At 38.6% G+C, this 12487-nt stretch overlaps 1 protein-coding gene across 1 annotated transcript in view; it reads left to right on the top strand.

Moving 5' to 3' along the window:
- The window catches only part of cdc16 (cell division cycle 16 homolog (S. cerevisiae)), a 74166-nt gene that overhangs the window by 26250 nt on the left and 35429 nt on the right, over positions 1–12487 (top strand). Inside the window, exons 9-11 of the mRNA XM_059970551.1 lie at positions 831–910; positions 8486–8535; positions 10409–10482. Coding sequence (XP_059826534.1) covers positions 831–910; positions 8486–8535; positions 10409–10482 — 204 coding nt within the window. The remainder of the gene's footprint in view (positions 1–830; positions 911–8485; positions 8536–10408; positions 10483–12487) is intronic.

Raw genomic sequence — 12487 nt, 5'->3', positions numbered from 1 at the left:
ATGAAAACTCAAGGAGCATCATGGAACAAGATGATAACTTTGTGTAAGTAATTGTATATGACCCAAAATTTTAGTATTGGCCTCTTAATACTCCAAAAAGCAACAAGCAAAGGGATTTGCAAATCAAGGATTTTCCATATTAGAAGTACACTTAACATGGAAATAGAAATCCTTGATTGAAAAGGTTAGGGCTTTATTCCTTGGAAGGTAGAAGATTGAAGGGAGGTTTGATAGACGCATACAAAATTGTGAAGGGTTTGAGATGGAGTCATTGCAAGAGGATGGGTGGGGCTGCAGCTGGAGTTCATGGGTTAAGGGTGAAAGGTGAAAAGTTTAAGAGGAACATGAGGGGAAACTTATTAATTCAGGGTGTCATGATAATGTAGAACGGGCTGTCAGTACAGGTAGTGCATGCAAGCTCAATTCCAACATTTAAGTTTGGGTAGGTACACGGACAGTAGGGGTACAGAGGGCTATGTTCCTGGCACAGGTCTGTTGGACTAGGGAGTTTAAATGGTTTGGCATAGACTAGATAGGATGAAGGGCCTTTTTCTGTGCTGTACTTTTCTATGACTATCTTTAGAGGCTAAAGACTCCCTGAAAGCTGACACTGAACGATGCAGCACTCTCTCTGCACTGCCATAAATTTTAGGATTTTGCTGTGTGGGGTTTGGAGAGGAAGTTAATCCATGACTTACTGCCATGGCTGAGAATGCCACCCTCTGCCTGACTCCTGCTTATGTAATGGGAAACAATTTCATAATTTTTACTCCCTTTGAAGGTAGATTAATCTAATAACCTGAGCTGTTTACTTTCTTGTCTTTTACCAGGGTGATGAATAAAGATCCATATCATGCTGTGCTGCTTCCAGTGCACATTGGAGCCTTGGTGGAACTGAACAAAGCAAATGGTAGGAACCCCATCATATACCTTCATTTATCAGAATCAGGTTTAATATCACTGACATACACTCTGTCACCACTTTATTAGGTACACCTGTACACTTGGTTGTTAATACAAATATCTAATCAGCCAATCATGTGGCAGCAACTCTATGCATAAAAGCATGCAGACTTGGTCAAGAAGTTCAGTTGTTGTTCAGACCAAATATCAGAACAGGGAGGAAATGGTAATTGATCTTGGCCATGGAATGATTGTTAGATACAGACGTGGTGGTTAGAGTATCTCAGAAACTGCTGAACTCGTGGCATTTTCACAACAGGCTCTAGAGTTTACAGAGAAAACATCCAGTGAGTGGCAGTTCTGTGAGTGAAAAAACTTTGTTAATGAGAGAGGTCAGAGAAGAAATACAAGGTTGGCTCAAGCTGGTTTGGAAGGTGACGGTAACAGATAACTGCACACTGCAACTGTGGTGTGCAGAAGAGCATCTCTGCATGCACAAGTGAATGGGCTGCAGCAGCAGCAGGATGTACTTAGTAAAGTGGCCGCTGTGCGCATGTCACAAAATTTGCTTTGCAGTAGCACTACAGTCCAATAAACAACTAGAAATTACAGTAAGAAAAATACTAAGAAGTTAAATCAAGTAAGTTATGTAGAAAGAGAACAAAAATAGATAGTGTTCATGAGGTTAGTTTCACTGTCTGTTCAGAAAGACAGTGTTCAGAAAGCTGTTCGTAAAACGTTGAGTGTTTGTCTTCCAGTTCTACCTTCTCTCAGATGGTAGTAATAAGAGGCCATGTACTGGGTAATAGGAGGGTCCTTAGTGATGGATGACAGCTTTTTGAGGAATCATATTTTTAAAAACTTTTTTTATTGTATTTTTAAATGGTTACAAAGTATGAAAAAACTATATAACCCTTACCCCCTCCCCTTAACCCCTCCCCCCTAACTGCCCTATAGAAAAAAAAGAGAAAGAAAAAAAAAGAAAAAAAGAAAGAATGCCTGGTTGTTGGAAGATCTCCACATGCTCCATGGAATTCGTAATAACTTTAATATGTATATTTATTTCTTTCCCCTAATAACCAATTGTTTCATCTTCAGAGCATCTATATATTTAATCCTGTCTTTTGTAAATAAGGGCTCCAAATTTTCAGAAATGTTTCATATTTATCTCTTAAATTATAAGTAATTTTTTCTAATGGAATACAACCATAGATTTCTTTCTTCCAAGAGTCTAAACTTAAATGTGTATCCGATTTCCAAGTAACTGCAATAGCTTTTTTGGCTACTGCCAGTGCAATTTTTATAAATTCTTTCTGATACTTATTTAGTTTGAGTTTCGGTTTTATCCCTTCAATATCACCTAGTAAAAATAATATTGGATTATGAGGAAATTGTGTTCCTGTAATTTGTTCCAGTAAAAGTCTTAAATTTGTCCAAAAAGGTTGAATTTTAGAGCAAGACCATGTCGAATGTAAAAAAGTACCAGTTTCCTGGTTACATCGGAAACACTGATCCGATAAATTTGGATTTAATTTTTTTATTTTTTGTGGTGTAATATATAATTGATGTAGAAAATTATACTGCACTAATCTTAACCGAACATTTATTGTATTTGTCATACTATCAAGACATAGTCTTGACCAATTTGTTTCTTCAATTTTAATATTCAAATCACTTTCCCATTTTTGTCTTGACTTATGGACTCCTTGTTTAATTACCTGTCTTTGAATCAAATTATACATGCAAGATATAAATTTTTTAATATTTCCTTTTTGAATTAAAATTTCTATTTCATTAGATTTCGGCAATAACATTGTTTGACCTAATTTTTCTCTTAAATAAGCCCTTAATTGAAAGTAACAAAATAAAGTGTTATTTGATATTTTATATTTATTCTTTAATTGATCAAATGACATTAATATACCTCCTTCAAAACAATTCCCTATATATCTAATCCCATTTTGAATCCAATTATATAAAAGTTGATTGTCCATTGTGAAAGGAATAAGTCTATTTTGAATTAAAGATCTCTTTGCTAATAAAGATTTTTTTGTCTCATCATCAACATTTATCTTATTCCATAAATCAATCAAATGTTTTAATATAGGAGATTCTTTCTTTTCCCGTATCCATTTAGATTCCCATTTGTATATAAAATCTTCTGGTACGTTTTCTCCTATTTTATCTAATTCTATTCTAATCCATGCCGGTTTATCTTTCTTGAAAAAAGATGCAATAAATCTAAGTTGATTTGCTTTATAATAATTCTTAAAATTTGGAAGTTGTAATCCTCCTAGATCAAATTTCCATGTCAATTTTTCCAACGATATTCTTGACATCTTACCTTTCCAGAGGAATTTCCTCACATATTTGTTTAACTCTTGAAAAAACTTCTGGGGTAATTGTATTGGTAATGATTGAAATAAATATTGTAATCTAGGGAATATATTCATTTTTATAGTATTTACTCTACCTACTAATGTTATTGGTAATGCCATCCATTTTTCAAGATCTTCCTGAATTTTTTTCAAAAGTGGTAAGTAATTTAATTTGTATAAGTTTTTTATATCATTATCAACTCTTATACCTAAATATTTTATACCATTTGCTGGCCATCTAAATTGAGTTATTAATCGACATTGATTATAATCTCCTTTAGTAAGAGGTAAAATTTCACTTTTATCCCAATTTATTTTATAACCCGATATTTTCCCATATTCTTCTAGTCTATAAGATAATTTGCGTAGTGAATGTAATGGATCTGAGGAATCATTTTTTGAAGATGAACCCAATGCTGGGGAGATGTGTGCCCATGATTGAGGTGGCTGAATTTGCAACCTTCTACTTTTTCTGATCCTATGCAGTGATGCAACCAGTTAGAATGCTCTCCACAGTACATCTACAGAAATTTTCCAGCCTTTGGTGACTTACCAGAACCCCTGCCTAATCTATCAAATATGCACTGCATCAGCCTCCTGTTGTCTGCCTGACACCTGTTCTTTAGACTCTTGGCTCCAGGGGATGGTGTATCCTTATTTGCCCTCAGTAAGACGAAAGAGCTGATTGTGGACTTCAGGAAGGGTAAGATAAAGGAACACATACCGATGCTCATAGACTGATCAGAAGTGGAGAGAGTGAGCTGAAAGTGGAGTGGAGAGAGACACCCTCAAATTTCTGGGTGTCAAGATCTCTGAGGACCTAACCTGGTCCCAACGTTATTGATGCAGCTATAAAGAAGACAAAACAGCAACCATACTTCATTAGGAGTTTGAAGAGATTTGGTATGTCAACAAGTACACTCAGAAACTTCTTTAAATGTACCATGGGAAGCATTCTGACAGGCTGCATCACTGTATGGAGGTGGGGGGGGGGGGGGGGTGCGTGGTTACAGCACAGGACCAAAGAAGCTGCAGAGGGTCATAAATTTAGCCAACTCCATTTTGGGTACTAGCCTACAAAGTACCCAAGACATCTTCAAGGAGTGGTGTCTCAGAAAGGCAGCTTCCATTATTAAGGACCTCCAGCGCCCAGGGCATGCCCTTTTCTTACTGTTACCATCAGGTCGGTGGTACAGAAGCCTGAAGGCACACGCTCAACAATTCAGGAACAGCCTCTTCCCCTCTGCCATCTGATTCTTAAATGGACATTGAACCCGTCGACGTTAATATACGTTATTTTTGTGTAACCTTCGGTTTGGCTAGCAGTTTAATCTAGGGGATGATAGCCCCTGGCCCAGCCAAACTTAAGAAATCTTGTTTAGTTGGATGCTGCGCAATGTGTCCCCGATGCAAATTAGTACCACGAAATAACAAACAGTACACAATATGTGATTAAATGATTGAGCTTTATAATTCTTAATTTGACTATATGGTTAATAAAGAAACAAAAAAAAAGAAAAAGGCCCCATTCTCATGAAACAGTCTAATGCATAAATGTTGGAACTCACATTGTCATCCATTTGTTCCCATTGACCTCCTCCCTCCAAGCGTAGCTGATTCTCGGACCTGTGCTCCTCAGTCCACTCCATTTGGCTGTCTACCAACTTTCTCCATTTGCATCCTCACTCTTCTCCACTCCCCAACCAAAGACCACAAGATCCCTGCTCCCGGACACACAAGAAAGTACAACATCCTGCTCACTGGCTAGCATGCCCCGTTATCTCCAGTCATAACCCAAACATTGGTGCTACAGAGAAATCACTGCCTTAGCAGTGGAACATTACAGAGAAGCCATTACATTAGTAGTGAAACCTTACAGCGTGTTACATCGGTTTTCACATGATTTTTAATTTATTCAATATACATAGACAGTAATTGGTTGATTTATCTATATATTTTTCTTCTGCCATTATCATGCATTGCAGTGAATTGCTGCTGTTACATTAACAAATTTCACGACACGTGCTGGTGATAATAAACCTGACTCTGATTCTGACTCTGCCGTTGGTGAAGGAGCATTTGGCTGCTCAATGCTAAGCTAGCCAGAAATATAAAGGAGGATAGCAAAAGCTTTTTTAGGTATGTGAAGAGAAAGAAGATAGTTAAGAACAATGTTGGGCCCTTGAAGAATGAATTGGGTGAAATTGTTATGAGAAACAGAGAAATGGCAGAAGGATTTAATAAGTACTTTAGAACTGTCTTCACTAGGGAAGACACAAGCAATCTCCCAGATGTATGGATTGGCCAAGGACATAGGGTAACAGAGGAAATGAAACAGATTGACATTAGGAAGGAAACTGTGATGAGTAGACTGGTAGGACTGAAGGCTAACAAATCCCCAGGTCCAGATGGTCTGCATCCTAGGGTACTAAAGGAGGTGGCTCTGGAAATTGCGGATGCATTGGTAATCATTTTCCAATGTTCCTTAGATTCAGGATCAGTTCCTGAGGATTGGAGAATGGCCAATGTTATCCCACTTTTTAAGAAAGGAGGGAGGGAGAAAACAGAGAATTATCATCCTGTCAGCCGAACATCAGTAGTGGAGAAGATGCTAGAGTCCATTATTAAAGATGAAATAGTGGCATATTGAGATAGCAGTGATAGGATTGGGCGGAGCCAGCATGGATTTACCAACGGTAAATTCATGGTTGACTAATCTATTGGAGTTTTTCGAGGATGTAACCAGGAAGTTAGACAAGGGAGATCCAGTGGATGTAGTGTACCTTGGTTTTCAGAAGGCATTTGATAAGGTCCCACATAGGGGATTGGTGGGTAAAATCAGAGCTCATGGCATTGGGGGGAAGATATTGACATGGATAGAAAACTGGTTGGCAGATAGAAAGCAAAGGGTAGCGGTGAATGGGTGTTTCTCAGAAAGGCAGGTGGTGACTAGTGGAGTGCCACAGGGCTGGGTATTGGGACCACAGCTGTTTACAATTTACGTCAACGATTTAGATGAAGGCATTGAGAATGACATCAGCAAATTTGCTAATGATACTAAGCTGGGTGGCAGTGTGACATGTGATGAGGATGTTAGGAGAATTCAGGGTGACTTGGATAGGCTGGGTGAATGGGCAGATACTTGGCAGATGACGTTTAATGTGAATAAGTGTGAGGTTATCCACTTTGGGAGTAAGAACAGGAAGGCAGATTATTATCTGAACGGTGTAAAGTTAGGTAAGGGAGAAATACAAAGAGATCTAGGAGTCCTTGTTCATCAGTCACTGAAGGTGAATGAGCAAGTGCAGCAGGCAGTGAAGAAGGCTAATGGATATTTTTTCAATTTAGGTTTTGGTGTTATCCCTTCAATATCACCTAATAAAAATAATATTGGGCTATGTGGGAGTTGTATTCCAATAATTTGTTCCAGTAAAAGTCTTAAATTTATCCAAAAAGGTTGAATTTTAGAACAGGACCAAGTAGAATGTAAAAAGGTACCAACTTCTTGATGACATCGAAAACATTGGTCAGATAAATTTGAATTTAATCTATTTACTTTCTGTGGTGTTATATATAATTGATGTAAAAATTATATTATACTAATCTAAGTCGGACATTTATTGTATTTATCATACTATCAAGACATAGTCTTGACCAATTTTTTTCATCAATTTTAATATTCAAATCAGTTTCCCATTTTTGTCGATTTATGGATTCCTGGTTTAATTGTCTGTTTTTGAATCAAATTATAGATACAAGATGTAAATTTTTTAATTTTTCCTTTTTGAATTAAAATTTCTATTTCATTAGGTTTTGGCATTAACATTGTTTGACCCAGTTTATCTCGTAAATAGGACTTTAGTTGAAAATAACAGAAAAGAGTGTTATTTGATATTTTATATTTAACCTAAATTGAATAAATATCAGAAAAAATTTATAAAAATTGCATTGGCAGTAGCCAAAAAAGCTATTGCAGTTACTTGGAAATCAGATTCATATTTAACTATGGATCATTGGAATAATGAAATACATAGCTGCATTCCACTTGAAAAAATTACTTATAATTTAAGAAATGAATATGATATATTTTTGAAAATTTGGCACCCCTATCTACAAAAGATAGGATTAAGTATATAAGTCCTTTGAAGATAAAATTATAAGTTATTTGGGGAAAATAAAAACTGAAGTTAATTTTGAACTCCATGGAACGTGGGGATCCTCCGATATCCAGGCAATCTTTCTATCTTTTTTCTTTCTTTTTTCTTTTTTTTTCAGATAGGGGTCTAAGGGGGGGGGAGGGTTAAGGGGAGGGGAGAGGGCCAATATTAATTTTCCACTATTCTAATATTCTATTCATTTTATGTAATTCTCTTAAAAATTTAATAAATAAATAAGGCTAATGGAATGTTGGCCTTTATTACAAAGGGAATTGAGTTCAAGAGCAAGGAAATCCTTTTGCATTTGTACAGGGCCCTGGTGAGACCACACCTGGAGTATTGTGTACAGTTTTAGTCTCCAGGGTTAAGGAAGGACATCCTGGCTGTAGAGGAAGTACAGCGTAGATTCACAAGGTTAATTCCTGGAATGTCCTGACTGTCTTATGCAGAGAGGTTAGAGAGACTGGGCTTGTACACGCTGGAATTGAGATTGAGAGGGGATCTGATTGCAACATATAAGATTATTAAGGGATTGGACAAGATAGAGGCAGGAAATATGTTCCAGATGCTGGGAGAGTCCAGTACCAGAGGGCATGGTTTGAGAATAAGTGGGTAGGTCATTTAGGACAGAGTTAAGGAAAAACTTCTTCTCCCAGAGAGTTGTAGGGGTGTGGAATGCACTGCCTCAGAAGGCAGTGGAGGCCAATTCTCTGGATGCTTTCAAGAAGGAGCTAGATAGGTATCTTACGGATAGGGGAATCAAGGGATATGGGGACAAGGCAAGAACCGGGTATTGATAGTAGATGATCAGCCGTGATCTCAGAATGGCGGTGCAGGCTCAAAGGGCCGAATGGTCTACTTCTGCACCTATTGTCTATACTGAGACTCCCTCTTCTTTCCTTCTGTCCAATATTTACACCTGGTGCCAGTTCCTTACCTCTGATTGACTCTGACATTTGGTGCAGAATCATTACATTCCCACTGCTTCTCATTGTAAACAGAATTGTATAAATTAACTCTTTCTTTGCATTGTCCTTTGTTTTTCAGAGCTCTTCTACCTTGCACACAAGTTGGTGGATTTGTACCCTAATAATCCGGTAAATTGTTTTTCAATCACAATATTCATGCAAAAATTCATTCACAATTCATGCACTGTTTTCCCTTTCTGTCACTCTACTTATCTCTCTTAACCACAACAGTTTCTACAGATGCTGAAAATCCAGAACAGCATGCACAAAATGCTGGAGGAAATCTGCGAGTCAGTCAGCATCTATGGAGTGGAATAAGAGTCCATGTTTCAAGCTGAGTCCCTTCATCTGGAATCCCGATGAAGGGCTTTGGCTTGAAATGTTGACTGTTTATTCCCCTCCATGGATGTTGTCTGACTTGCTGATTTCTTCCGGCATTTTGTGTGTGTGTGTTGTTTATCTTTCTTGATGTTGATCCCAATGACCAGAAATTACCAAGTATGTGGGCATTTGTTTGTGTTGGACATCCCAGTTGAGCAATAACTTGCCTTTGCTTGATACCTGCACTTTCACCTGGTGATGATGATCAAGTGATTGGCAGGTGCTGGGGTCATTTTCTCACCCCCAAGTTTTGAGGTGGGTTGAGCCTTGTGTAATCGGTCAGCCATGTAATTCTGGGCCAGTAGTGGGATCTTTGGCTCCTCTTTACATAGTTTTGATTTATGGCTGATTTATTATCCCTCTCAACCCCATTCTCCTGCCTTCTCCACGTAACCTTTGAAGGCCTCACTAATCACAAACCTATCAACCTCCGTTCTAAGTATACCCAATGACAGCCTCCATAGGCAGCTGTGGCAATGAATTCCACAAATTCACCACCACCTGGCGAAAAAAATTCCTCCCCTGTTCTAAGTGGAAGTCCCTGTATTCTGAGGCTCTGCCCTCTGGCTCAGCTTTTCAATATCGCTGGGCCTCAGTGAATCTCCCCTCATTCTTCTAAACAAAATCAGAATCACTGATATCACTGGCATATGTTGTGGGAATTGTTGCTTTGCGGCAGCAGTACAGTGCTTACATAATAACAAAACTATAAATTACAATAGAAGTATATATCAAATAATTAAATAAATAGTGCGAAAGGGGTTTAAAAATTTTACAGTATTGTCCATTCAAAAATCTGATGGTGGAGGGTTAGAAGCTGTTCCTGAAACGTTTAGTGTGTGTCAACGTACCATCTAGGTGACCTTCACATCCACTCTCTTCTCTAACTATGGAATCCCAAATCATTACTGCACTCCATATCTCACCCCTTCCTTTTTGAGCCATGGAGCCAGACTCAGTGCCACAGACTTGGTTGCTATGGCTTCTTCTGGAAGGCCATTCCCCCCTCCCAACAGTATCCAAAGCAGTATACTTATTATTGAGGGGAACAGCCACAAGGATACTCTAAACTGGCTGCTGACTTCCCTTTCCTGACAGTCACCCAGGAACCTGCCTCTTGCAACTGGATGACTACCTCTTTGTAGCTCAAACCTTTTTTACTCATTCTGCCTTTTGAGCTTAAAGTTATTGAGTTACCACTCCAGTTCCTTAACACGGTCTCTATGGAGCTGTGGCTTGATGCACGTCACGCAAATGTGGTTATCAGGGAGACTGGGATCTCCCATATTTCCCATATCTCACACGAGGAACATATCACTACATCCAGATCCATTCTCAGCACACTAGCTATGTACGAGCAGGTGGGAAAAAAACTGTTCTAGACTTTTTATTTACTTACTTACTTAGTACCTCCATTTGTGCTTGCCCAAGCCCGTTGAGACAGAGTCAGACCACTTTAACAATGCTTCACACCTCCTTATTGGCCTCGTGCTGAGAAAAAAGCCAAAAAATTACCTGAACTCTTTTTAAACCTCACAATGTGTCTCCAACGTAAGACTGCTTATGCTGATTGCTAGCCGCTGAGGAAAAAATGCTGTTTCTCTTGCCCCTTGCTGAGCAGGTGTCCTGGTTTGCCGTTGGCTGTTACTACCTCATGGTTGGCCACAAAAACGAACACGCCAGGAGATACCTCAGGTGAGAATGCAGCTGTGTTACATGGTCCTTTACAATGGTTTTGTAGTTTCTGGCATAAATCCATTTTTTCCTCTAGGTTTTAATTTTATTTTAGTAATTATTTGTAGGTTTGGCTATGTTTTACTGAAAAAGTGGGCTCCCATGACCGGGTGTTTAGTGGTGATGTTAGGAAGCACTTTCTCACACAAAAGAATTCCTTTCCCCAAATTCTAAGGCTTTCTTTAAAACTTTCAAACAGAGATTGGTGTATTGTCGTTTGGTGAGAGGATTGTGGATCCAAGACACATTGTCTTAGGGGCAGATTAACTGTGGCATTTTGGGGGGGTGTTGTTAAGAGGCTGAATGTCCTCTTGACCCTGTGTGAGGTGTGTAACAACATTGAGGCAGCTGTGTGTTCTACAATGCTGATTAGGGTTGTGCACTATAGTACAGTCTGACATAGATTGGTGATTGGGTCCTTTGGAATTGTCAATTTTTGTACCCAGTGTTTGAGTTGTTCCATACATCCGATATCCAGACACACTATTGACTGTTTAGAATTTTATAAAGCAGAAAGCAGCCCGTTGGTTCTCCAAGGAGGTGCTTTGTTTCTTTATATCTTTCAGTTATCTTCCTTCTCACTCTTCTATTTATTATGAAAAGTTCATGCTCCTCTTTAGGTTAAACTGGTGAAAGGCCAATTTCAACTGAATTAAGACAGGAGTTTGGGAGAGTAGATTAGGAGTAGCTTTTATTGAGTAACTCCACATCCAACATGAAGGAAGTTGAGGATGGCAGGGTTTGTGAACCGTGGATGATTAGAGGTGCTGCAAACTTAGTCAAAAGGAAAACATGACACATATGTAAGGGGCTGAAAATCAAACAAGTCCTTTGGGGAATAAGAATAGAGAATCAGGAGGTATAAAAGCTCCTCTGAAATACCTTTTGTGAATAGGACTAGGGAATCGTAAGGCATTAAATGCGTATTTTAAAAAAAGAGATAACTAGGAGAGGGTGGGACTAAACAATACTAAATAAATACTTTGCATTGTTATTCACCAAGGAGAAGGACATGAAGGATAACAACATCAGGGCAGCATAGCTGATATTCAAAGTCTTGTAGGTATCAGGATCATAATCAGGTTTCATATCATCTGCATATGTCATGGAATTTAACTTAGTGGCAGCAGTTCAGTACAATACATGATATGTGTATGTAAAAATATGAATTACAGTAAATATATATTATTTAAATTAAGTATAGCAGTGCAAAAAAGAGAAATAAAAAGTGAGGTAATTTTCATGGGTTCAATGTCCATTTAGGAATCGAATTACAGAGGGGAAGAAGCTGTTCCTGAATCGCTGAGGGTGTGCCTTCAGGCTTCTGTACATCCTTCCTGACAGTAACAATGAGAAGAGGGCATATCCCGGGTGAAAGGGGTCCTTAATAATAGATGCTGCCTTTTTAAGGTACTGCTTTTTGCAAGTGGTCTTGGATACTATGGAGGCTAGTATCTGTGATGGAGCTGACTAGTTTTACAACTTTCTGTAGCTTTCAATCTTGTGTAGTAGCACCTCTCACCACCCCCCCCCCCCCCCCGCAATACCAGACAATGATGCAGCCTGTCAGAATGCTCTCCATTGTACATCTGTAGTTTCCAAGTGTTTTGAGTGACAAACCAAATTTCCTCAAACTCTTCAAAATGAGTTGTTTTGTGTTTTTTTTTTAAGAAATTACGATGGATTAGTATCCAGGACTGAAGCGATCTATCCCAGGTTACTGAAAGAGGCAAGAGAGGAGCTTGCTGGGGTCATTTGGAAGGACCTTTGCATTCTCTTTCACCACAAGTTATTCCTCTTTTTAAGTACCAACAGAGACAAACCAGGAAATTACAGGGCAGTGAGCCTTTCATCAGTAGTAGGGAAATTATTAAAGAAGGTTCTTAGCAATAGGATCTACTCTCATCCAGAAACATATAGACTTGTAAGGTAAAGTCAACATGGGTTTGTCCAGCGGAGGCCATGT

Source organism: Hypanus sabinus, chromosome 5 (assembly GCF_030144855.1).
Source record: "Hypanus sabinus isolate sHypSab1 chromosome 5, sHypSab1.hap1, whole genome shotgun sequence".
Classification (NCBI taxonomy): Eukaryota; Metazoa; Chordata; class Chondrichthyes; order Myliobatiformes; family Dasyatidae; genus Hypanus; species Hypanus sabinus.
This window is presented reverse-complemented; position numbering and strand designations above follow the sequence as displayed.